The following is a 27,854-nucleotide window of genomic DNA, read 5'->3' as shown; positions in this document are numbered from 1 at the left end:
TGAACACACCTTTAGCGATAGCGGTGGCAGTACAGTGCGCGCGCCTTTGGGCCACGATTGGCCCGGCACTTTCCGTCAGTCTTCAGTTTGGTGCGGTGGAATGCGCTCGTGTCTGCATTTTGTTCGCGAGCCGCGCGTCTTTCATTCATACTTCTCTGTGGTAGTAACTTCTTGTCGCTTCCTATTAAAAGATTTATATTGAGAACATCTCGTGAATAAAATCGAACGTGCGTGGTAATATATGAAATGCAGACACTTCCAACCAGCTCGGTGGTGCAGCGTACATTACTCGTGTAAACACAATGGACTTCGTCGTTCCATGCACAAAGGACGGATAGAAAGCAGTGAGTGAGTGAGTGGAGTATAGTGTCCAAGATGGCGGAATCAAGCTATTATCAGGTGAGTTGCAGGTCCATCCACGCTCTCTTTACGAACTGGTGCGCATTGGTCGCTACCCGACCGATGATTCCAGCCGCCATAATAAAAGATCGCTTTGGGCGTAATTCAGCCACTTTGCATATTACATATTTCTTTCTTCTTCTTACGATCATACGCCGACAACGCGCTCGCACTTGTCTCTATGTTCGAGGAATGTTTTTCAAAGACGATGATTATCACTGATTTCTTCGTGGATTATGATTATAAACGCCTTCAGCCTGGTTTACGTTAAACGAGTCGTGACGATTTATAGACACTTGATATGGATTTAATTCATTTAGGATAATTCCAAAAACTTTCCATACAGTTCCTGGAAGCACCTGTTCCTGTCGGCAAGTGGTATTTTCTGACATTACCAACATAGGTATACAGTTCGAGACACGTTTGTCAAAGCATAGTCGACTAACGGCTAAGAATCATTCTGACAGGAACGTGATCGTATGGCAACTCCATTGTAGCGGAAACAGTGATGGCTTAACGGCGTAACGCATCGTCACGATCAAATGACTGCACCTATGATTACCGGTTCGTCTTTTCAACTTTCGCTTGGAATTCGAACTTCTCTTCAACAAAGGATTCACATTGTTTGAATTACGAGTCTCCCTTTATCGTACATCAAATATTCAGGGAGGTGTAATGTTTTATCATGTTTTCGCAAGGAATTTTGACATGTTACCATCACACGATAATGGAATACAAAAAAATTCATTTCACTTTATTTAATTCGCATTTCAAATCGCACTAATATAACCAAGATTATTATCATATGTGTCGATTCGTCCAATTTCGCTAGATATACGATACTTTCGCAATTTGCTAACAGATGCTTTGCGTTGTGCGTAACCCAAAAATAAGATAGTACATATTGGTTAGCTACCGCGCAGAGGTACACTCATCTTGAGTTCTATTTTCTTATAACGATTAATCATAACAGCAAAAATGGCTATAATTAGAATTTTTGAAGGATGACATTTTTCATTAATGGCATTATTTATTCCTCGTCTAGTCTTATGTACAATCAGACAATTAAAAATGATTTTCATTCTTCGGACATGCTACATAAACACCACTTTAGTATTTAGATCTATCCTATATCAGGTCGATATTGATGAAGTAAATATTTTGATTGCTGGCTGATTTTTCTGTCCTTGTTATACTAATGCTCTGGACGACTATTGACCTCTCGGGATTATTATGCATGGCACACATATTACGGAATGCATGAAAATAGCTCATGCGTCAGTGTGTCAAACTCACATATAGTCGAGGTGCACACGATTACTTGGGGGTTCGTTGCTTCTTTAAATCGTTCCACCCACCGTACGACTCAATTTCGCTTCACTCGTCATTTTATTACCCACTCTAAAAACCAAGATCATGTCTAATTCTGGAGTTACAAAATTTCGTATGTTATGATGGAAAAGCTTTCAGACATTATCTCTATCGACAATAATTTTGTTTCAAGCATTTTGCTTCATCCCCAGCATTGCCGAAGAAGATAGTAATCGGTACCGAGTGGAATTTAAAATGATATTCATAGTAGCGTAGATAAAACTCGTGTAACATCTCAATTGCTCAAATCAATTTTAGACGGAATCAGACCATGATCAAGTTTATCCTTATTAGTAATCATGCATGGTTTTCAAGCGGAATGCACAAGCATACACTATTTCTGGAATCCGCTGTCGCCAAAGTTCCGAACTTAAGCAACCTATAGGTATGTCAGCCTCGCGAACGAACGACTACAAGAATAGGATATTTCTGACTCATATTGTTTGCAGTACAAGAGTATTTGTCACTCTAATTTTATGATTATAATTATACCTGACCATATAGCTTACACAACAAATACCTAAAATATAATATACACACAATCATTAGATGAGTAATTAGGTTTCTACTGAAGTAAACGTTAACTTAATGGAGTCGGAACACATTCGCCATTTAGAATCGCTGTTATCGTAATGCAGATGATAAGAGATAAAGTATCGGCAAAGTCTTCAGTCAGTCTATAGAAACAGCCCGATCGGTCACGTAAAGTACCACCTGGTTGTTCTATAGACAATCGTACGCGTCACTAGTTGTAGACCTATGAGAATTTAAAAAGTGATAATATTCTAGTAAAAAGATAATTCGTGAAGTTTGACTCAAAGATAATCTCCGTAGAATCGTAGTTTGTCGCAACAGGTGGTCCAAGGGCACAGCCTAGATTTTGTCAAAATTCGTTTCGTCACTGTTGCATGTTAGAGATTGGTCGCGTTAAAGCATATTTATGCATTTCAATTTACTCGCACTACGCATCGAGTCCTTGATGAGTAGGAGAAAGTTAATAGTGTACGATCTCTGTGGACGTGAGTTCAATGTTAATGAAAATCGGATACAGTTTTCAGTGAACTACTATATATTTGTAAAATATATCTACTTGTAAAAACAGTCGAGGAGAAATTTTGTGGTGTTATTTATAAGATTCGATAGGAAAGTTGAACAATGTCGTTCATTTCTTTGCGCGATGAGGGAAAGAAGCAGAAAACGTACCGGCGTTTATCGCAAATAAAGTCGAGTAAACCCAAGCAACGTTGGAGCTGTGTTGTACCATGCACGGTAACATGTTTTAATGTCTGTAGCATCTTCATACGATACACTTACGCAGGTCAGATATTTAAATGTCTGACACGTGCCCCACTGATAAATCAGTCGATTTCATCGTACATGAATTGAACATGATGCAATATCAATATTTGTTTAAAATAAATTTTGCCCCTGCATTGTGTAAATGACATTGATATTAATAATATTATTATTAATATCATTAATAATAAAAACAACGATACGTACAATCGCTTCTAGATTTTCCAATAGTTGTATCAATAATTAACTCGTGGATATATATAGATATACACGGAGCCGAGATAGTCGATGACGCCACTAAATTGATCAAGCATCACTATCAGGGTCAATCGCAAGCCGAATAATTTAAATATAGATACGGCCATTAATTAGTCGCTCGTTAACAGGCATAGGATACTGATACCGGGAACCGATACTTATTTTAAGATCAATATTTCCCGCGCTTCAGTACGAGTTTATAACCGTGGTCGAACGAGTAGACACTTAGACACCGGTGTGCACATCCGCCGCAACGCGCCAGACAATTTCCGGCCGCGGTAAAGGTGTATTATATTCCACACCGTTTTTCTTTGCAAATTCACAAGCCCACCCATCGTTCTTCGATGTTTCCAGAAAAATGTAAATCTCACTGACAGGATTAAGCGACGTGGAAATAGAAACGAACGTAGGACGATGTTGAACACAAATGAGTACTTTGCTAACAGCGCATTATGAACCCGAAAGGAAAATTTATCCTCGTGAAACTATACGATAATTCGTGCTTTAATGCACCACATAAAAAGTAGCGACATTAAACGTTCCTTTTTTAAATATCACACACCTACTATCGACGGTGTATATCTTCACATGCTATACATCGATAAATTTGCTTTGGAGAACGGTTAATTATAATAATTTATCGTTTTTTTCTTTCGTTTTTCAATACTCATACTTATTTTTAATGCTTGCGATAGTATTGTGAAAGACAAAGAAAGAGAAAAAGCACACTGTTCGAGTAATCGAATTTGGAATCTGTTTCAGGGTGATTACATCAGGCACCCGGTGTACGAACTGTCGAGCAAGTATGGAGTGGCTAGCAGTGACCAGGTGCCCTTGCCGGCTCGTCTTGACGAGCTCCGGGAGCACATACGCCGAGAAATACGCAAGGTATGTCGAGTTTCGCTTATCCTTCTCGGCACTACGTCTCTTCCCCGAAGCTCTCTTTTTCGCCGTACACTGCAATATACACGGTAGCGCGACTCGCACGAGCACCGATCCCTCGCACGGCAGAAGAATATCCTTTCCTCTGTTGTTCCTCTCTTCGCTCTATAACGTGCATCCTCTCTGCATCGTTGCATCTCTCCTTTTCCGTTCCTTCGCAGGGAGGAACAGAGAAATCCCATATGTGTCAGGCTATCGTCGATCCGTGGCACGCCCGTTGAAAACCGGTACGATCCACGTGACTAATGGATCCAGGCCAGAATTTATGGTTATTTCCAGGAGGGAGAAAAAAAGGAACTTTCTTCCTCTCTTTCGCGGGCCTGAAATGAGATAAGAAATTACGGCACCGCGAGCACTAAACCATTGCTACCTTTTCGACTGGCCGATCGTAAATAAATAATGAGTCGTTTCGATACTTTGTCACGATCGAAGGTGTCATCGGCTTGTTTGCTGCGTTTATCACGCGTGATCTGGAATACTGCAAGGATATTTAAGCGTACTTGCCAATTCAATATTAGTAGGAAATTTATTTATTTGGACTTGGAGTACAATAAAGATGGGAATTAAAGAAATCTGAATCTGAGAATACTTTTTAATCAACTTCACTTTTATAAAAATATCAGCATACGTTGATATCGATGCAATTGTAATTATGTTTATTTACGTAACGTCTTCTCCACGGAGGTAAAGAATGTACCTTTGTAGCGTACACAAGCAGTCATAAATCATGTTAGACGAAGTAAGTAAAACATTTCGCGGAACAGACTCGCGTTCTGGCGAGCAGGTAATAGTTTCATTAAATGCCGCTCGCAAATAGTGTTCACGGGTCAGTCGTGATTAGAAGATATAGCTTCTGTCAGGTGTGCTTGCCGGGGAAAAGTTATAGCGAATATAATAGGAGGTAATAGAATGGAAGGATAGCTCCGTGGCATGCAGATCGGGTATAATTTTACGTCTCATTTGCCTCGGGAGAGGAGTGGTCTCGAACGAGTGGACGCGCTCTGACGATTGATAGATCGATAATAACAATCGTGTCAGAACGAATTCCGTCGAGCGAAATTCCGTCTCCTGTGTGGTTCGGGTACCCTAGAACGACATGCGGCGGATACGTTTATTCCCGACGTAGCCGTGTAACACAAAAGGTTCGCCATAAAACGACAAGGAACGTTTACGTACGCTGGTTTGGTTGCAGGAGCTGAAGATAAAGGCCGGCGCCGAGAAGCTGAGGGAAGTGGCAACCGATCGTAAAGCGCTCTCCGACGTGGCGACGATCGTGAAAAAGTCGAATAGTAAGCTGAATGAACTTCAGGCTGAGCTTCAGCAACTGGAGAGTCAAATTATATTGACGCAGGGTCAGCCACAGTCGCCCCAGCAAAATCACTCGAACGGTCAAGGTAAGGCAAAGAGAAGTCGCACGGCCAACCGGCAGATACCATCTTTGTATTCGCCTTAACGCTGCATGGCATTGACCGAGAGGATAAGGCAGACTCATGCGAGCCTAAACGGGTTTTATGTAATGCCGCGTGTTAGACTTCGTGCCGATCAATTACTGCTTCAGCCTGGCGGTTCGTGCGCGTGAATACGTTTAGCCCATCGATACCATAAACGAGTTCAAGGATTTTTCGGAGCAACCGTGTGAAATTGAGATTCAACGTGGCGCGTTATCGTACGGTTATGATTCGCGAGAAAATCGTAAAAAAAGAGAGCTCTCGATAAGCGATCCCATTATAATTGCGCAACTATTGTCTAAAGTAGTCGAGTTAAAGCACGCTAACGATTTGCTTTCGTTTTTATTTTTATATTCTCTCATAAAATAGACTCGAGAACGATCACGGCTCCTTTTCAAGATATCAATTAACGTTTCTGTTTACTTACGGATAACTTATCAATATATCGGACTAATGGCAAGTGTTCCTATATGTTCTTTCCTGCCATGCTAACGACTGCTCTTTCTGTATCGTTAACGAGCAGCCACTTAATAACTCCACCCGCTAACGAGGCGTCGAGACGACGTCTTCGGTTTATAAAGCTCAACCGTGCGTACGAGTTGCTGTTTTATTACGGCATCGGACCTAGTAAATTGACCATATCCAGCTCTCTGGAGCCATGATCATTTTGCTAAGCAATCATTGCATCCACGATTCAGTGATCGACGCTTCGATAAATTCTTGTTGAAAAATTGCTCATGGTTCAACCGTTTCTCAATGGCTTCTTGGCCATTTTTAATCTCCCCAGACAAACTTGGTTTTCAATAGTAAGAAATACATATATCTCTGCCGCGAATAAAATCCAATTTGCTTGCTTCACGCGTGATTTGCTTGTTTACGCTATGAGTCATTCGCAGTGGACTTTGGATTACCGTCTGGGACTTTTTGAGAGATTGCTCTTAACGGTTCGATCGCTACACGGGACGCATACGCGTTTGCAGTCGCAACGATACGTTATTCCGGAAACGGTACTCTGCTGGCATTTCCAGTTAGTGTGGCTGGTCATTTCCCTCGTTTAGAATACTCCGATGTACTAGCTGTGTAGTGGCTGGACATAAATTAAGAACGATTAACTCCGATGCTCGTAATCAGGGGTCATGGTATCCTGAATAGTCACGGGCGTAGCGTTGGATTTCATGCTTACCGTTTTGTATATCTATTTATCTATTTTTTTTTTTATATATCTCTTTATCTATTATCATGATCCATTTCTTAGGAATCTTATCGTAACATAGATACACATTATAGCGCAATGTAAATCTTTTTGCCGTTTTATTGAAACATTTGATTCGATATCTTCATAATAAAAAAAAGCGCTCTTCTATTTGCCGAGTTATATCTAAATAGTTCTGAGATTTAACAAGCCGATTTAAATGAAACTTCTATTTTTACTCCCGATCGAAAACAAGTGAACTCTAGAATGTTACGTAACCAGTATTTCACTCTTTAACCTGTAGAGAATTAACTTTAGGGAGGACAGTATTGGTATCGTCTTCTCGAAATTGGTACTTCTTTCGATTCCCCGACCTTGAAAGACTAGTTACGCCACTGGGTGGCACTTAGCTATCGATGCCGTTTCGTGACGCGCCCGAGGCTTCGTACTCGCTCGCGACTAGCGAGCAGCTCGAGTCTTCTGTTCTCTTTGAATTGACGGTAAGTGGTAGCATCTATTTATACCGTGGACCCAGACGCTCTATCCACTCCAGTTAAGTCAGTCATCATACATTCTGGGGACTAGCAACCTGCCTTCGGGCCACCTCATTCAGTTCTCTCTGCGACGGGTTATGCCATTCAGAACGGTCCTAACAATGCAACTGCAACCACCGCTAGGCTTCGTATCGTATCGTTACCTAGAGAAATAACTGGTTTCGATCCCTAAGATTGCCCTTAAAACGGCCTTTATCGCGCTGCCAATTATACGGCTACTTCATCGCATTATTCGTATTTTATACTCTGTGTTTGATATTCCAGGGTGGCGTTAATTATGATATATAAAAGTTTTCTTCTTATAAAGTATCGATATTTCAAAGAAATCTAAGCTTGAAGAGAATACGACTATGATGCAGGAACTTGGCAGTGTCAATTTTTTGTTCACACATATGAGACGACTCCTAAAGGTTTATATGTTATTGGATATTCCTTACAATAACCATCTCGTAACTATAAAGATCGAACAGTCGTATGACAATATTACAAAAAAAGTATGTCATGTACGTACGCATTGCCCAGATTTATTTTTCATATTATGTCATATTGACGGCTAGAAACAGACCATTACCGTCATTCTGCATTAACCATCGATGCATAAACTACGTTATAAACAATATTCATGATATTTCTTGAAATACTTCAACCACGTATCTCTCGAAGGCATTATTCCCACTCGTCTTTTTTGTATTGTCGCCTTGTATTGTTTCCATTGCCAATAACAACGAGAGCATGTAAGCTTAGAATAAGATATCGCGGATGAGACTATGCCACGGATTGAGGAGAAAGTACATATTCCCTCCTTTCCTCCGGCGATTGGACGCCGCGAGGGAAGCAACGTAACGAGCAACAGGGCTCTCTCGTTCACTTTCCAGTTCTTCGAGTTCTGGCTACGTGCGTGTAACGCGCGCGTTCTCCTCGCGGGAGACAGTGAAAACGCTCTTATGCGATACCCATACATACACGTCTGCATGCGTGTACACGTGATACATTGAACAACGTATTACGAGAAGCGATCGGTCGAGCGATCGCTCGCACGGAGTACCGTTGCGCGCTCGCGCGTGTATTTAGCCCGCGGCCCTCGCCTGCTTCGATGTGGATCGAGATCGCGTTTCAGCCGAACCGAAGCGAACCCACGCTTTCGCATTCCACGCTGTCGTATATCAAGAAGGCCCTCGGGCCCTCTCTCTACTCCCTTGTCCCCTTTTAGGGACTACCTGCTTCCTCCTGAGACTCTCGACAAGCAGTCGACGCAAAATTACGCGACACTTGGCAATCGAACAACCTTAGAAACAACGGGCAATGTAATGGATAATAGAGATATCGCGACACGCATGAATTGTACTCGACTGCGTCGATCATCCTCCATCTCCTCCTCCTCGAAAATTACGATCATTTTGTTGTTCAACGTGTATTTATCAAAATGACGGTCAATTTAGCGGTTTCCTTTCTTCCTGTGCGCTGCATCATGCACGGCTTGCCTTCGTACTCGAGGACAAATGCAATTTTTCGATCGATCGTTTCAGCAGTTGCTACGGTCGTACGGACCGAAATGGCAGATCAAGGCCTGTTTTACGCGATATAAATGTATGGGAGCGCAATTTGTAGCGTGAGAAGTAATTGGTGCACGATTCTTGAGTCGAGTTTGCAGATTTCACTCGTCGGATCATTGTTTCCGATCGTAGTCGAGATATATTGGTATCGGTATGTAAAGTTATGGCGTGTAAAAGGTTGTCGTTTTATTGTTGTAACTGCACGCCTCTTTCTCAAGTAGACTGTTATCGTTCTCGCGCGACATTTAGTCGGTTACGCGTACCACTTCTAAATAAACGGAACGCATTACATAATTCCCGCGTTCTATAACGCAAATCACGTTGCCCCGTGTACACACCGAATGTTCCGAATCCCGGATGATCTCGATGATGTGGCCGTTTGTGATTCATCGATCCGGTTAGGAAATTTTTCTGTCGGGAACTTTGTAGATGCTCGTGAAAAATTTGTACCATAGAGCTACTCTGTTATCCTTTCACCGGGTGGCCTGTAAACCCCAACCAGCGCGAACTTTATTGCATACAAAGTCAGTTTTATGTGCGTTCGAGCCTCAACGTTTGCGTTTATCGGCGTAACACATCATCCTATTTTTGTCTCGCGTCTCATCACCGTTACAGGAAGTTACGTAATTTTTTCAAAATAAAGGAACCAATAACCTATTAAAACCTATTAAATAATGGCCCGTTAAATATGCAAATTGTACATAAAAATAATCAGAAGAAGAGTTTATTTAACGTAACTATCTTTTTATCTGACATTCTATTCTCTTGCGATACCTATGATTTAAATGTTCATGCATTCTCGGTATGTCCGTGTTGTCACTGCGTGGTAGAATAAAAATCAAGCATCGATAAGGTTTCATGAGTCATGAACTACAAAAGTCTCGTAACACGTCGATATGTATTGACAGCTATCGGCCGATATATACGAATGAATCGTTCCTGTGCGTTTATAGGCTACGTATGACGCCTACGGACAGTGAATGAGAGAAAATGTGTCATAGATTTGATTGATATGGTCCGTTGTTCCATCAAGCTTATCAAAAACCTTCGTTGAAACCGTTTTACGACCCTTTCCTCGGTTCTCCGGAACGGTACGCACGTAATAATTTACAAGATCGAGGCGAACGGTATAGCACTACCGCTTTTCTGCGATCGTAAACTCGTCGATCACTCGCAGTCGCAAATAAGCGTTGCGATTTATATCAGCTAATTGACGGCTTGTATAGGATTTTAGTAGGCTCGCAACCGTGGTCACGGGGAAGGTTTTTAAACGGAATACTTTTCAGGAAACCGGTTGCGCGTAATTTTCTCGTTCGACGCAAACGGTAGCCCCTATACTAATAAGTTAAATGCTACGCTATAGTTAAACGCTGGCTGTTATCCTGGGTAGGTTCACGGAAAGATCTTGTCTTTATTTCAAAGTGCTGTCTTCTCGTTCTGGTCGTAATCCCGTGACAAATTTATTCTTCTGGTCATTTACTTTTGAAGAGACGAAAATTTAGCCTTTTCTTTTTCCATCTTTAGACCACTCGCTCATTCCCAGGTCTAAGAATTTCTTCCCATCGACTGTGCCAGCGCACAATGGTTGAGCAACGTTTAAGCCAATTAATAACATATTCTATCGCAAGACACTTGACTGGTTGACGTAAGTGATGGTTACGCGACAGGATACCAACACCGTGTACCTCTTGATCGTGTGTGTTCTTTACACCGGTCGGCAAGTTCACGCTTAACTTCTAGTCACGCTAATTATTTTAATCAGTCCCGTAATAAGGATGTTGCAGACCACACTCCATCCCCTTTTACGATACAGCGGAACACAATTACTATTTACGTATATGTGTATTAATATATGCCGTAGGAAGTGTCTGGCCCCCAGGTTACGCTTTATGAACGCGCGTCTGTGTGAATCGCGTGAATACGTGGAAAGAGCAGCACCGGTACGCACGTTGCAGGCGAAATCATGAATGGGCGACGCACGGAGAGTCAGTCGAGTGCTCGAGCATACAAAGAGGAAATCATGTTCTAGTCTATCGTTAGAGCGTCGAACGATTACAATTTTTAATTTCGCATCTAGCGCGCCTTTTTCACGGTATCCCATACGATTTCTCTCTAATTACAACGTATCTTTTCTCGTTGCTTTTTAATGCGCCTTTATATGATTCCTCCCTATGGGCAAGTAACGCGTCTTGTGCAATGCGACGTGTTCCACGTAAGAACGTTCGTAGTTACGATACCTAACTCATGAGAGGACTGTGTCGACTCGAGACGAGAAAGGAAAATATAATTCTTGTGAGATGGCTCGGCGTTGAGTTAGCAAGTTTCACGCGATGCTTTTGTCCCTGACGAGATGATGCATGCAAGCAAATTATGCACATACGAAGAGACGCGGTAATACACTGGTGTCTTTCTCCTATCGTCCCGAAGGGTTGCGTGCATTGCACCCTATCTCGTCAAACCGGTGAAAAAGATAGCAACTTCTCGGTCGCTAAAAATAAGAAAAAAAATGCAGCTCATCTCAATTGCTTCGTTTTTGAAAGTTAAGCGTGGTACGAGCGCGTTAATAATTCCATTCATTGTTTCGAACGGGAAGATCGAAAAGGGTGGAACAGCGCAAACCATATGGAGTTTTGTAGTCTGGAAACAACGAAAGTCTTTGTCATATCCCCTTGCTTGCGAAAACGGAGTATAATGGGGCACGTGTTCTGGTACTGCGCTAATGACATGGTTTCGCGTACTCTCCGATGCGGCATTGTCCTAAGACCTCTCTTCCACTGTTTCGCCTTCCACCTTCTATTACGAATTACTCTTTTTTCCCCCCGTTTTCGACATCCTCCCTTGTGTCATTCACCTTCTTTGTGTTATGTTATTCTCCTTTTTTAATTGTTGCTCCCTTTTCCTTGTGTTGTTTCTCGGGAAACCTACCACGTATATTTTAGCAACAATATGCGTACGATATCGAAATTCACCGCGTTTGGAACGTGAATTTCGTTTCTGCGCTCTTCCCTTCATTTTTTGTCCTTTCCGTATTCCTATTCTAAGGATCTTTACTCGAATCGAATTGATTACAACGCCGATACCCTCGTATATATTCCACCAGTCGGACAACCCTTTTGCGAGTACCTCTTCCTTCCGCTATCCCCTTTCTTGTTTCTCGGGGAACGAGTCGCACGATGAAATCGGTCGAGTCGAACCGACACTACTCTCGTATGCATTCCCATGGTCGATATTCTCCTTATTTTCCTCTCTTTCTCTCTGTTTCGTTCCGTTGTTCGCCTTATTCGGACATGTCAAGCTAAACGTGTGCACCGACGAGTGCAAGTGCGGTTGTCCCTATACATAAGCGTCGTGTGTGCGTTTACGTGTCTCTTTGTCGGCAGTGAGCACGTTTCTTCACGTCGTTACCGTTGTTTTCCGTGCGGCTGGCTAAATCTGCACTCGTACTCCCGCTTAATATCGATGGTAAATCCTCTCCCGTGGGGCCTTCACGGTTCGGCGAGCTCGAAAGAAATTTCGCGTAGTTTCGTGCGTCTGTGGTAATCCTTTGAATATCGTGCACACACATACTAGCACTCAGGGCCACGCAGGCCACGAATTCGACGGACATGTAAACGAGGTATCGACGTGTCGTTGTCGAATACTTCGAACACAGGAAACTGTATATTGTATGCCATGGAAACATGGCTGTATATATCGCGTCACCTCACTATGATTCGAACAGAAATTGCAAAGAAATATGAGTATCAAGGCGTGTCCGGTACCTATATTAAAACGAGATTCTCGTACGTTTCGCAAATGCTGGCGATACAATTACGTAAGTGGAATTGATTACTGTAATTGTTTGAAGTTCCGGTCTGCACGGAAACTCCGCTTATAATTCTGACACTCGTTTTTCAGAATGTTTCCGCCCTTACCTTGCCGCGATCTACTTTTACGATCGCGACTTGTGCAATGAATGCTCGTAGGAGTTTCTTTGAATCCGATGAAATATATAATAACTCTCTACAAAGCTCGATACAAAATTATAACGATATCGACGACAAATTTTCTTAGTCACGTGTCTTAATAGCCTACGTACCTATATTTTAATGGCAATATCAATTGCTTTTTATGCAAATCGGATAGTCTGTGATTTCACAGCGCACGACCTTGATTTATGCTAGTTGAATCGCGTCATAAAGGATAAACGTTAAATCTTGCTAGTAGGTATAGATGTTAGGATTTTACCATCGAAGATCATGTTTGTGTATAAAGCATTACGCAAATTTTCATGCAGATTTTTACTACATATTCCAACGATCTACGTAAATCATACGTCAATTACGTGTTCTTTTTGTATTCGTGTTTCTCTTTGCTTGGAGAGGCTGTAATATGGCCGATCGCGAGCAGCTATTAATTTTACGATTTCGATGAGAACCGAGGCGATTACCGCAAGGATTTTCGCTTTATGGTCGTCAAACGTTTACAACGTCGACTGACGTTGCAGGTTTCAGTGCCAGTGAAAACTGGCGATGGGAAATTGACAAGCAACGGTGTGTGCTCGTTTGTATACGCGAAACAAAGAAGATTAACACTTTTTCTACGCTCGCATTGTGCTTGAGACAGCGTTAAATACGTGGGAGTCCTTAGCTAGCCTCGGAGATATCTCTAGTGGGTTACAGGAAGTGGGATTCGAGTACCTTGCGATTTCACTATTGGACACTCGAGGCGCTTGCATAGATGTAACGAGATGTACTGGTGCGAACCGACGCCCACGCTAAATCGTGTTTTAATAGGATATCGTTCTTAGTGATTTATTATATTTTTAACGTTTAATTGTCTTGAATACCATGGAATGGGATTGTAAATCATGGAGGGTATTAGAGTTTCCTGAAGAAAATTAATTGAAAAATTTACTTTTCCTATAATCGAAACGTCTTAGAGTGGATAAAGAAGCGGCTTTTTATTTTCAACGCCTATTTTCGTTTCAGACACGCCTCTGTCACCAATGGGGCCGTCGTCGCCGAGTCAGGAGGGTCTATTCACGGATCTTCGTCTTTTGTCCTTGGAGAAGCAGCTCAATATCGAACTCAAGGTAGGCATCGTGAAAAAAAAAGAAAAACAAAAATATTAAAAGTATCATTATCTTACGAGTTACGAAAAAAAATAGCTGAGACCATAACTCAATCGATTAGATGAATATTAATTTTAATTTTGTAATTAAAATTGAATATTAGTCTAAATTAGTATAACCAATTTTATAGTCCTAGATATTTTTTTAAATTATAGATATCAATTAAAAAAGGTACAAATATTAACCTAATTATGACATCATGGTAATGTTTATGTATATGCTGCACTACTGGTTGATATCTGTTTAGTGTATCTTAATAATGTGCATAGTAATAGTCGCACTGTTCCTATCGTAATCAGCCTACGAATGATTACAGGCGAGACATTTCTAGCCCGTTCTCATTCTGTGAGTCAGCAGTGAATCGTCGGCATTTTTTCTTCACTAAAGATAGCTTCTCGTTTCATCATATGGGAGATTTTCATTAATCAACGTTAGCAAGCTTTGAACTTTCTTTGTAATCTTATTTGCACTCGTAACATCAATCTGATCAAATGAACTCGGGATCAAATGAACGGAAGCACTGTTATCGCTTTTCAAGAAATCGTTAGATCCTGCTATTTTAATTTCTACTTACGGATTAAAATTGAAAGATAAAAAAGAAAAAAAAAGATGAGAACATTGTGGATAATTTCTTGGAGAAACTGAAAAAATGTACGTCATTGATCCTGGCTTTTCGCCAGCTTAGAGATGTCAACAAATTTTCAATGTCTGCGGCGATATATGTAGAAGCGAAATCGTATCCCTACGTCATATGACGCGATCCATTTCAAAGTATAATAGGTTTAAATATCGAGCTGGTGAATACTTACAATGTTTAGGAAACGCGTAGTTGCTTATCAGATCTCGCCGAGAGAGCAGCAAAAATGCCGAAATTTTTCTTTAAAAAGGTGAATCACTGCCGCTTTATAAATGTAACGTTATCAGACATAGTTATTTTTATTACTTATAAATTGTGTAAATTATATCCAGAAATCAGATATTTTTCGAACTTCATAGTGATCCTGTTTTTCTGCTCATATTTCAGGTGAAGCAAGGGGCGGAAAACATGATTCAGAGCTTGACAAGTGGTAGAGATAAAAAGCTGCTACAGGAGGCTCAACAAATGCTTGACGATTCTCGCGCCAAAATCGAGTTCCTACGCATGCGAATAATGAAAGTGCGGCAAGCTCGTCAGCAACAGCATGCACGCGATGCTCCACCACCAAATGGCGAGACAACTAGCAATAAAGGTACAAAATTGAGCATGCTGTCTCTTCTATCGAGTGCTCGAACTGCTTAAGGTTAAGAGTCTTAACCGGTGCAGATAAGAAATTAGTCACTTCAAGGACGTGTAATTATTGTCAATTAGCGTTCATTATATCATATAGTTATTCGGGATACGCTATTATGACTCATGCCGAAATATTACGCGCATTACGTGGTTTGATCATAGTAACTGCTAAAATATAGGCCAGACCACCCATGAAATATAGTAGTAATTTAGTGGAAGTAGCAACGGATGTTCATAAAAAAGATGGTTGCTCCCTCACGATTGAAAGGGAATTTTCGTTTACCAAACTCGAAACCATCCTGAATCGTGTAACTTCATGCATTAATAATTTTTCATTAATGCTTCCTCTTTTATAGTTACCAACTTGATAATGAACAGCATAAAACCCATGGACTATATTGGACTTGTGCATCATTGTATTTCTCAGTACGCCTCTGGTCATGTACGATCATTGTTACCGCAAAGCATCGTTGTAAATGGAAGCTGCTTGACGTTTATATTTAATATTTTATTCGATCATACGTATATGTACATATGTATTAAAATTGCAAGATGTACACACTATGTGGCTACGTAACCTTTATCTCTTTGATGTGAAAAAAATCCATCGTTATCGTTCGTCTCGTTCGATTCATCCAGTAAATTCGAGCAGTGAAAAAGAATCAACCATTCGAAGAGGACATCAGCAGGCAGTCTCGCGTGACGCAAAAGCAATTTTACTTTGCCTTTAGATATCAAGCCAATACAGTCGTGTTATAACAAGCTATCCATTCGCGTATCTCTGTAAGCTCTCAATATCTATTCTCCGCTAGGGAAATGTATGTTCGAATGAACACGCCATTCGAATCGTGTAAGAATTTTAATTATTATCGTTCGATCAGATATTTCGATGAAAGGTATATTGGTAGCGTGGACGATAATATCGAACATTCTAATTACAGATAGGTACGAGCCTAGCTTGGAGCTCGCGCTGGAGGAAAGGGTGGAGGAACTACGACATCGTTTACGGATCGAAGCTGCGGTTGTAGAAGGGGCTAAGAACGTGATACGTCTTTTACAAAGTGCCAAAGTCGCTGATAAGAAGGCCTTAACGGAGGTATGTATCATTTCCTGTTCAATATATGAAATGATATGACATGTCACGTAGGGACTGACATTCGATAATGAAAAGCTTTTGTAAGACAGAACGGAGATACGCTGTCAAAAGGGAGCTATTGATATTATATTCTATTTAACAGACATGCTGTCCTTTATAAGTCATCGTATCATTGAACAGCTAACATGCACGCCTTTTACGCGAAGAATATTCATTAGCATCGCTTTCTATCTATAAAATCTCATTCGTAGTCGAGGACCACAGAGACGAGACTCCAAAAGGTTTGATCTCGAAAATTATATCGTCGTTTTAACGTAAGCACTATTGTATCCCGTGGTCGACGTAAATCGAAACGAGAGACCCGACAATCAAACTCGCCAAGTAGATTAACGATTTTCTGTGTATCCAAGTTGCACGAAAGCGTTCGACGTAGACGACTACGTCGAGTTCGAACAGCAGTAGCGTATACGCACCGGTCTCGAAATAGCACTGCCTAATCCCCGCTACCCCGTCGTCTTCTATGACGCCTTTTCGGGTCGCGCTTAGTTACCACCTTTCGAGGGGAGCTGGCACAACCCAGTCGTAAGCAACGCGATAAACCAACGACATGTGCGCCAATCAATCGCGAACTGACTGTTCAACAAATGTCTGTGCCCTTTGCTTGGACATTCCTGGGCATATAACTCGTGGGTAATTCACACCGCCATCGTACCGAACTATGACCTGAATCTCAAGACTGACACGATTCCGCCCAAAGTTATACTCCCGTTGGACGTCGCACTCTTCTGCACCCAATTTGCTACACTCCAAGAAGACAGACGTGTCTGTTCCGCGAGATATCGTCGCCGTTGTCTAGAGATATGCCTGTGGATGCAAGAAGCAATCGAAGTTTAAAAAGCTCAAAAAACGAGTTCCTAGTCATTCAGTACGATATCCCTTCCGTTGGTTTCTAGAACGTCGAGATTTTCTGTGAAGCACACTGAATTCCACGACGGAAACCGACTGACAGAAATAGAGGATGTTGCACGTTGAATAATTATACATTTGTGGAGGCGAGAATACTCGACCCAAAGCTCATATAGAGGGCTACTTCGATCGAGTCGATTTCGTCGTTCGAAGAGTCAAATAAGATTAAGACAAAGGAAACCGTGCATTTATTCAGACTGGCTAACTGGATAGTATTAGTAATTTTTTTTTATTCTAAGAAAATTGATATTCGATATGCATGACGTATCTGTCAGTAGAAACGACTAATCGGCAAACGGTGCCTTATTAAAAGTATCATCTGGTTCCAGGTATATTTGGTCCGACTGTACGTTGCTCCAAATTTATATTGTGCTAATTATACCTTGCGTCGCTGCTCTAACGTATGGTTTGTCACCTTACAAGAAACGAGAAAACGATGACAATTACACTCGATATTTGAAAATCATTTGTGAGCAGCGATAAACGTAAACTCAAGTAAAACAACGCGTTAACACGATAACGCGGTCATAACGCTGCGTAAATCTTTTTTTAACGAGGATGAAAAGAAAGCTTCCTATTTCGTGAAAAGTGTGCTGCTACGATGCAAGAGCGCTCCTCGAACAAGAGATTATTTTACAATTTCGATACGTAATATTGAAACGATACAAGAGATTCCGAAATCACTTGAATACAGTAACACTGTTTCTGAAAATAGATCACGGAGACGCAATATCGCAGAATTACCGTCTTTCACGAAGAACTATGTAATATATGCACTGATTTGTGAAATACGCTCTGAAAATACTTTCGTTTGCTTTGAAATTGTTTAATCAATTTTTACAAAAAATTGCATAACAAATTTGCTTGCTGTGGAACGAGTCGTTAAACGATTGAGCTTGTTGAAATCTAGTGGAAAATAAACGACATCGAGAAAGGAAACAAATAGCAGCGCGGTGCTTCCATCTTTCGCGAATGCGATCGATCGTTCGAATCGATGTGCAACGGAACGGTGCTAGCGAAAGAACGTCGGATTCTCTTCGCAAGGGAGGAGAGAAACGGTTGCGCGAATGCGTTTTCGCAGCGAAACCGATTAAACGCTCGGGGCGATGATGTTTTGCGGTGGATAACAGCGTGGAGAAGGCTGAAAAAAAAAGCTACAACATGTACGGGCGTCAAGGTAACTCGAATAACACGCAACCACCGCCGTGGTTGGTGCGTGCAGAAGTCACGATTCGCCATGGTACACCGGTCACTTCGGAATCCAGTCAGGTACCAGTAAGCATGTCTTCAACTGTCACGGATTCGAGTGGTGTTCGCATGATATATCGATGGAATACCAGTCAATCATCTTCATTACCGACAACTCCAATCGTCACGACTTCTGGTCCATCCCTATCCTCCAGCTCGTTTGGGTTCCAACGAGGAAACATTGTGTTTACTTCGACGCCGCCTCCAAAGCCAAATTACTTCACGATTCCAAGATCAGGTTCGTCAGGGAATGACGATTCTATGTCATCTAGAGGGCGGAGTGTGAATGTCTCGGACTCAGGCTATAACAGCGGGCAATTTTCACCTCAATCATACTCGAGTCTGCCTTCTCGTCGTCCTTCCAACAGTTCTTCTCAACAATACAATCGTCGATGCAAGAGCACATGCAGCATCGTACTATCCGCCGTGGATGCTGCAGGCAGTTCGAAGGAACAGAGTTTCAGCAAAATAGCAAGCAGCGAAACCATCAGGCATTCGTACGACAATTCTTGGCGTCATCCCTCGACGCATCAACATGTGTTTTCGCGTCAGCAGTTCAGTACGTTACCGGAAGTTTGCGAAGAGTGTTCCGAGGGAACCGTTTCCAGCGTACATGATACGCATTTGTGCAGTAGTGTGCAGGAAAAAGTTACGACCAAATTAACCACAGTCAGTAAAGACGCTTCTTCGCAAACGACGGATATAGAATCCTACGAATCTTCGTCAACGATCGTCAGCAAAAGCAAAGTAAGAAAGAAAGCGGCTACTGGTCTCCATCCGTTGGACGAGCAGAAGAAGAAGAAGGTAAGTTGTATCTTCTTGTCCTGAAAGATGAACAGGTTCGTATCATGTGTATCTGATTTTAGCAAGAGAGTCAATCGCCAACAGTATCCGAGACCACGAGCGTCGGTCCTTCAGCGGACTCGGAAAGATCCGATTCCTCAACGAGAGATGACAGCGCGAAACGAAAATCACGAACCGTGCACATCGATGTGTACTGCACCGGCTCTGACGATGATGAGAACACTGATACGACATCTGAGAATGAATGCGATACTCCTATGACCGTATTCGAGAATCCGGATGTGAAGGTCACCCATACGCAAGTAGCAAGTAACATTCTGCCCAGAGGATTTCAAGATGACAAGGCCTTTTTGAAACGTGCTACAGAACGACGATGCGATAGCTTTAAACACGCGCCAATGAGGATGCCCTCCATAGCTAGTTCAAAGGGCTATGACAGTGATGACGTCCTCAGCTCGCTTTATCCTTCTCAATTCAGTTCTTACAGCGCTCTTAAAGATCTCGATTCAGCGCCCTGGTCAGCTGCGTCCTCTAACGCGGGCATTCCATTTGATTATGATTCGACTATTGCTACTTCGTCTAAAGATACTCTGTCCGACATAGAGTCTTTGATAAATAACGAAGTAGACTTGACCCCTTGTGATAGCTTTGAGTATGCGAGCAGTTCGGATCGCGAAAGAATACGAAGAATGGAAGAAATATGGGCTAAGAAGGAAAGTGAAGGGAAACAATGGCGTTCACCAGAAGTTGAGCGCAAATATTTATTACAGAATCGAAAGATGAAAGAATATTTAAAGAAACACGAGATAGGATGGTCGTCGGGCGACAGTGGCGAGGAATCTGATGAAAGTGGTACAGTTGGATGGAGTTTTGTATCTAGCGAGGATAATCAAAGAATGTTTAAAAAAGTTCCGACCATGCGACGAGCAAGTAAACCTATCACTGAATGTACGGACAGAAGTGCTAGTATAACGGAACAAGAGCTTCTGAAGCAAAAAAATTTACAGCAGGATCATTCTGATTCCACGACCCGTAGCGACAGTATTCCCCACCCGTACACTTTTCGTAACCAAATCGGTTCGTTCGGTTCCAAAAGCCCTTCACCTCTTCCATCGAAAGTACCTTCGCGAGTTACTTCTCCCTTTATGACGCCTCAGGGCGAAAGAACTGACCATATTTTGAAGGCCTCGATATTCGGCGCGGTAGTCAACGCGTTTCGAAAGCCAGGTCATCACATAGGACCTTCCAAGAACCCCTCCTGTTCCTGTGAACATTGTCGAAGATATTTCGAGGAACTGAATTCACGAGCTTGTTCTGTAAGCGAATTCGAACGTCAAACGGGATATCGTTTACAGAATGAAAAGAGGATATTTCGCCCGATCCCGAAAAATGATAAATCCTGAGACTTAATATTTCATTAACGCGTTTTTAAAAGTTTTTTAAAATTGTATCATTATTAATAGTATTTTCTGTTTCTTGGTGAAACTGTATTGAAAATATTGTAAGGTTGTGTTTTGTAACATATAACGCGTGTGTTAAGTTATATTTATTGAATAAAATATCATATTTTTTTTTCTATTTATGATTGTTACCATCTGCTAAAACATTCTGCTGAATATAAAGCATTTATGTAAACTAACAGATACACGCAATTATTTAATGCTGTTAATAAACGTTGATTATATTAGTAATTACACTTCGTTACATAACTCATTTATCCCTACCTCTGTGAGTACTTGTTCAAGACCGAATTTTTCTTTCTTATATTTTCTCCTGAATTAATTTAGGCTCAAGCAAGTCTGGCAGAATCGAGTAGAAAGTTGGACCTATTGAGATTATCCCTTGAGCTTAGAAGACAAGAATTACCACCTGACAGTGGTACTGCTGCTCAATTGAAGAGAGAATTAGCTAGTGTACAATCCGCTAGCCCGGTTCCTGTAACCTACACCTCGCTACAACCGTTTCGTGGTCCTCTGGAGGGTAAAGCTACAGTGCCTGCATCGGTTTCAAGATGTGCTGCTGTTACTGGACAATTAGAGGTAAAAGATATTTTGTAGCGATAGCTTCGTATAAATTCCCTTGCTTCAATAATATGTATTTATAATTTTAGGTAAGATTAATGGGGTGTCAAGACCTGGCAGAAGAAGTACCTGGCCGCACAAGAAGAGAGCACCCAGCAAGTCCAGATCTACGTAGTTTCGTTAAAGGTGTTACAGGACGCAGCTCAAGCAAATCGTACAGTGTTAAAGATGAAACAAGTAGTAAGTTTGTTTTACAAATATTACAAATTCTTATGAAAAGCAGAATCTCGTTCATTTTTGTATTTATCGTAGATGATATCATGGCAGTTATTAAACTGGATAATCAAACAGTAGCACAAACTAGTTGGCGACCGTGTTCCCAACAAGCTTGGGACCAAAGGTACTCTTTTATTGTATACATATTTCTGTTAGAGCTATACTAAATTCTTATACTCCGTTTTATGATAAAAAGAAGTCGGAAGTGTTAGTTTATATGAATACATTGTTTTCATAGGTTTTCCATCGAACTAGATAAGTCGAGAGAACTTGAAATAGGCATTTATTGGAAAGATTGGAGATCTCTTTGTGCTATAAAATTTTTACGTTTAGAAGAGTTCATCGATGATGTGAGACACGGAATGGCTCTACAATTGGAGCCGCAAGGTCTTCTCTTTGCTGAAATTAAGTTCTTGAATCCTATGATTTCGAGAAAACCTAAATTACAACGTCAACGCAAGATCTTTAAGCAACAGGTGAAGAATTTCCCAAGAGCTAATCAAATGAACATTAACGTTGCAACCTGGGGTAGGCTGTTGAAACGATCAGCTCCTTCATTACACAATACAAGAAACTCCGAAAGTCCGCCATCTGGTAGGTACATGTTTTTCATTACGTTTACAGCAAATTGACACATGATTGCTGTACGAATCTATATTTTTTAGGACCTCAACCTTTGCAACTTGTTTTTGATACTTCGTTAGAAGATAAACCCGAAACACCTGGGGAATTGCCTGATCCTGAAAAGGGAGGCTTAGGTGGAGCCAGACCTTTAGGACTATCAACTTCAAGTAGTAGTCCTACACTGCCACGTCCTCCAGAACACCCTCCTCCACCACCACCTACAGTTACGAAGAAACCTTCAATGCCTGCACCTCCACCGCCACCAAAATTAGACCAAGAAGTAGGTCCTGCAAAATTTATGTTATTTTTTTCTTTACTTTTTTTTGCAACGACGTTATACTCACCAAAGTGTTATATAGAAGATAGTTGTACACTATATTTTGTACTTTTTTTTAGTGATATTGTAGTTGTCCGTCATATTACGAAGTATTTCGAAGTTATCTAGTATCTTCTTTTACTTAAAAGGTTTAGGGTTTTGGTACACTATGGTTATGGGTAAAAAAACACATGCATACAATATATTATTTCCAGTTGAGTCGATATACTTGCTAACGTTTGTATATAGTATTATATCAATGTACTTTATCAAGGCATGTTAGTATACATTTATATACTTTCAACTGTGCAAGATACTGCTTCGAATATACTATAAATATACCTTTTTTTTATAGGTATTTTGCAAATTTTAGAACGCGATGTATAATGGGCAACAACTTGTTACATGTTTAAAGTGTACAAATTGTTTATTCGTTTTTTACCTTAGGCTTATATCGTATTTTTAATTCTTAGCTTTTTATGCATAGTAATTTTTACAATGTTGTTTAGCACCCACGTGAAAAAGGTACTCTGCAATATGCATTGTGCAATATATTTAGTATTCCTTCAACAAAGTTGCAGCAAACTCCCTTCAATAATTGGATCTATTTGTTTTCTCAGTATGTAAATTATTCGATTCAAAATGTTCATTACAATTTTATTATTAATTATGTAAGACTTTGCTAGGTTACAGTTTAAAGTATATTGCAACTTAAAGTAGCTTTTAGAGCTAAGCAGATAGTAATGTAGTTACAGAGTGCATTAAGGGAGTTTGATTTCCTGCACAACGAGGAAAAGGGGGGTCCTCAGGGGGCAAATTTGAGGCCTCTTGTAACAGAGCCTCGTCCTGTGCTGATTGCACCACCCTCTCCACGCACACCCTCGCCCCAACCTGTCGTCGAGTTTCCTGAAGATGAGGTATATACCTCCAATACACGCAGCTTTATTTATATATTTTTAATTTTTGTGCTTCTGTACTAACACGTAAAGTATAAAATTGTTCTTCTAAGTTCTTGTAATTCATTTTATTAAATTAATAAAATATAATTAATTTTTTGGTATTTTAATATTTCTCTTAGCAAAAGCATGTACCCAAATTTTTTGCATGTCTGTATGTACGTATTACATATATCAAGGCTTTTAATACCGTATTTGTACATGTTTATATGTCTTATATCAACTATAGATGTCGTACTGCTAATGTCGTAAATACTTGATTATTCAACAGCTTTAGGGCTTTTTCTTGATAAAATAGCAAGAATACTATTAAATAAGTGAAATTTATCTTACCTATAAAATATACTAACAACATATGCATTGTATTATGACTAAAAATTTTTAATTGGAATTATGATTAACATATATATACATACTATCAATTAATATGAAAGTAATTAATATAAATTTAATCATTATCTTTCGGTACTTTGATTTAAATGTTTTAACGATTATAGGTTGTATATGAAATGCCGAACAAGCCTGCTCAATATAGAGACAGTGCCTACGAGTCTAGAAGACACTCGCAACTTACTGGAATGACTATAGAAAACTTTAGACTACTATCAGTTCTTGGCCGTGGTCATTTTGGAAAAGTAATCCTATCGCAATACAGAAATACAGGAGAATACTTCGCAATCAAAGCATTAAAAAAAGGAGACATAATAGCAAGGGATGAAGTAGAGTCATTACTTTCAGAGAAGAGAATATTTGAAGTTGCCAACGCCACACGCCATCCTTTCCTTGTAAATTTATTTGCTTGTTTTCAAACTGAGGTATATATTATTTTAGTTTACGATAAATGTTTTAGTGAGAATATGGAAAATTAATGTTTGATTCCTTATAGGCACATGTGTGTTTTGTAATGGAATATGCAGCTGGAGGAGATCTTATGATGCATATACACGCAGATGTGTTTGGAGAGGCACGAGCTGTATTTTATTCAGCGTGTGTTGTGTTAGGGTTGCAATACTTGCATGAAAGTCGAATTATTTATAGGTACATATTTAAATAAATAAAAATTAAATAAAATTATTTATGATATTTTACATTAAATATGCGACGTTAATGATGTTACTAAATTTACAGAGACCTAAAATTAGATAATTTACTGTTGGATACTGAAGGATATGTAAAAATTGCGGATTTCGGTTTGTGTAAGGAGGGAATGGGATATGGAGATAGAACAGGAACATTTTGTGGTACTCCAGAATTCTTAGCTCCTGAGGTTCTTACTGAAACTTCATATACACGAGCTGTTGATTGGTGGGGACTTGGTGTATTAATATTTGAAATGCTCGTTGGTGAAGTAAGCATTTTATCCAATTTTATTTTATTATGCATTATGATCACTATACTACTAATTAACATCTTCTTGTTTAGTCACCATTCCCTGGTGATGATGAAGAAGAAGTTTTCGACTCCATTGTGAACGACGAAGTTCGTTATCCACGATTTCTTTCGTTAGAAGCAATTGCAATAATGCGAAGGGTAAGAACAATATAAATATATTTTTTTCTAGTAAGATAATAAATAGAACATAAATAATTTGCGTTATTTATGTTTAATTATAGTTACTAAGAAAAAATCCTGATCGAAGATTGGGTAGTAGTGAAAGAGATGCTGAAGATGTCAAAAAACAAGCATTCTTCAGGCATATAGCTTGGGATGATTTACTTTTAAGACGCGTAAAACCACCATTTGTTCCAGTAATTGTAAGTATTAACCTTTTCTCATTTCTTTTTTACTCCAATTAGTATATTTGTCGGTAAATGAAAATTATACTTGTATTTCAGCATTCTGTGGAAGATGTCAGTAATTTTGATGAAGAATTTACATCAGAAAAGCCACAATTAACTCCACCTAAAGATCCTAGACCACTTAGTGATTTAGAACAAAGTCTATTTAAAGATTTTACATATATGGCTGATTGGTGCTAGCCATAACAACAATGTTAATTGTCTTTTTGTTAAATTTGATACGCAAATCATTTAGCATTCTATTGTATTTTCAACATCATTTTAAGGGCAATCAAATCGCAATTAATAACACTGTTAATTTCATATGTATTTGTTTAATTTTCAGAGTATGTTTAAATTGTACAGATGTTTTACTTTTAGTATCACGATATAATCAGGCATATAGAATTTAAAAAATTATGTTCAACATACGAATCTCAGGTTTTTAATTAATATGTATGAATGTCAGACTTTTAACTCGTAGTTATACACTCATCACGATTGCATCTCCAATACGCAACGTAGTGAATAATTATAATTTAAAATATCTGGATATAATATTCAGATTTAATCAACTGTATGACCAGAAAAGAAACATAAATTTGTATAAGTAATTTTGTAGCATGTTCATATTTTGATAAGAAACAGCAGTTTGGAATTTAAATTTTTAAAGATTTATACCATTTAATTAAAATTCACTAGATGTCGTAATCATGATTTGAAGTATTGACCAAATATTTGAAATGATATCTGTTTAAAATATTATTTCACAACTTTCACTTAGCACAGTCATTTTTATATAGTTTTCAAGTTCTCAACAATAATGTCCTTATAGAATAAAGGATATTCACTGTATAAACATATTATAATTCATAAAGTTGCAGAAAATAAATCAAAACGTAGTTGTATTTGCTCATGCTCATGTGATAGGAAATTAAATGAAGAAATGGCACTATGTATGACAATGTTGATCAACATAATCACAAGTTAACACTGGACGCATTAATTATATCAGTCACGTGTACCTAATTATTAACACGACCAGTTATTTACTTAACTTGACAGTGTCCCTATGTTAACCTTTCTTTTTTAATGAACAAATTTTTGCAGGTCTGATTCCTATAATCCTCTTATCCATTTTATTGTTTTAACTAGTTATATATCTTCATGTTTTAAGTATGTGATAGAATACTTGTGGTGTTCTAGTGCTATACCTTGTAAATATGTAACCAAACATTGAAAAGTAATAATGAATAAGATTTATAAGTACAATAGTTTAGCTTGATGTATAACACTATATCACAAGAGTAACATCTCAAGTTCATATTAGTACACTGCTAGTAATCATCTTTACGTTTTAATCTAAACATCACCGTAGTTTGTTTCCTTTCAGTTCGTTTTCATATATTTCTTTTTCTTTTCTTTTTTTTTGCTATGTATTTGATTTTGTGGATAATTATGAGTATCCTATACAATCATCACAAATGTATACATTATGTGTTAGCTATTGAAAGTGTTTTATACTAAGATTATTTTGATGCCCTTTTAGAATTCTTTTGTTCCATTTTATGAGCTTATTTAAAACAGTAAATTTACTACTTCCATATAATACATTAATTAATATTAAGAACCACACACCTGTAGTAGTAATTTCTCTTGTAGCAATATTGTCAATCCATCGAGTTTGTTCATTTAGCAGTTGATATACAAGTTTTATGTTAAAGAATTTTTTAAATGGAACCTAATGTAATATTTACTGTTATCTATGTAGACTTAAATTGCACTTCTATGAAACAATTTTCATCTGAAGTATGTTCGCAAAAGAATAACATAAGTGATTGATCATAATATTTACTGATTGGGATACTGTGATAGTAATGTCAAATGGTTTCATTTGAAATTTTCTTATATTATAAACTTAGTCATATAAGCTTGAAATCATTAATCATTCTCTCAAAAACAGTATTTAAAATTGTGAAACAAAAAAGTAATCGTATCACTTGTGATAGTTTCGAGTACAGCTCGAATTCTAGTTGCCTTAATGCACTAATAAATTAATAACTGTTTGGTAACTACTTTATACCGAGACCTTGTGTATATTAGAAATGAAAACCTATTTATACAAAGGTGCTCATGTAACACATTATTCCTAATGTGCCTGTTTTTATACAATTCTCATACGTAGATCTTAAAATCTAATTCAGTAACTATAATACAATTTTAGTTAAAATATACGCGGACGTTGAACACTATATTATATCCTTTTATTGTATAATAGACAAGAAAATATGCAGACATTGGAATGTTTGAGAACATTCGTCTTCACAATCCATAATAAGTACTTCTATTTCAATAAAGGTAAATGGTCACAAA

General features: G+C 39.2%; 2 protein-coding genes across 5 annotated transcripts; both read left to right on the top strand.

Annotated features, from left to right (window-relative positions):
- The first annotated feature begins 10 nt into the window (after window positions 1-10).
- Window positions 11-27,854, top strand: LOC100648635 (serine/threonine-protein kinase N). Of its 4 annotated transcripts, none has more exons than XM_012310483.3 (18): window positions 11-399; window positions 4,087-4,212; window positions 5,459-5,660; window positions 13,984-14,087; window positions 15,151-15,355; window positions 16,338-16,492; window positions 21,298-21,549; window positions 21,621-21,771; window positions 21,844-21,931; window positions 22,046-22,401; window positions 22,473-22,711; window positions 23,497-23,664; window positions 24,201-24,518; window positions 24,590-24,741; window positions 24,832-25,051; window positions 25,126-25,233; window positions 25,317-25,457; window positions 25,539-27,854. In XM_012310483.3, exons 1-18 carry the CDS (start codon window positions 376-378, stop codon window positions 25,680-25,682), a joined length of 3,153 nt encoding a protein of 1,050 aa, XP_012165873.1. In that variant the 5' UTR covers window positions 11-375; the 3' UTR covers window positions 25,683-27,854. The 4 variants fall into 4 exon arrangements, with proteins under 4 accessions (XP_012165873.1, XP_048263536.1, XP_048263535.1 ...); XM_048407579.1 differs by lacking the exons at window positions 11-399; window positions 4,087-4,212; window positions 5,459-5,660 and adding exons at window positions 12,458-12,475; window positions 12,584-12,629; window positions 12,735-12,827; XM_048407578.1 differs by lacking the exons at window positions 11-399; window positions 4,087-4,212; window positions 5,459-5,660 and adding an exon at window positions 12,667-12,827 and having other exon boundaries at window positions 23,503-23,664.
- On the top strand, window positions 17,903-21,204 carry LOC105665934. The gene is made up of 2 exons (XM_012310480.3): window positions 17,903-19,510; window positions 19,573-21,204. Exons 1-2 carry the CDS (start codon window positions 18,620-18,622, stop codon window positions 20,911-20,913), a joined length of 2,232 nt encoding a protein of 743 aa, XP_012165870.1. The 5' UTR covers window positions 17,903-18,619; the 3' UTR covers window positions 20,914-21,204.

The sequence above is a fragment of the Bombus terrestris genome, chromosome 7, assembly GCF_910591885.1.
Source record: "Bombus terrestris chromosome 7, iyBomTerr1.2, whole genome shotgun sequence".
NCBI lineage: Eukaryota > Metazoa > Arthropoda > Insecta > Hymenoptera > Apidae > Bombus > Bombus terrestris.
Note: the sequence above shows the minus strand (reverse complement) of the source record. Positions and strands in the feature narration are given on the sequence as shown.

Bases quoted from the DNA above. Each gene is read 5' to 3' on its own strand.
- LOC100648635 (XM_012310483.3), top strand. From the start codon at position 376: ATGGCGGAATCAAGCTATTATCAG. The intron at 4,213-5,458 runs GTATGTCGAGTT...GTTTGGTTGCAG, and splicing joins TACGCCGAGAAATACGCAAG to GAGCTGAAGATAAAGGCCGG. The intron at 25,458-25,538 runs GTAAGTATTAAC...CTTGTATTTCAG, and splicing joins CACCATTTGTTCCAGTAATT to CATTCTGTGGAAGATGTCAG.
- LOC105665934 (XM_012310480.3), top strand. From the start codon at position 18,620: ATGTACGGGCGTCAAGGTAACTCGAATAACACGCAACCACCGCCGTGG. The intron at 19,511-19,572 runs GTAAGTTGTATC...ATCTGATTTTAG, and splicing joins ACGAGCAGAAGAAGAAGAAG to CAAGAGAGTCAATCGCCAAC.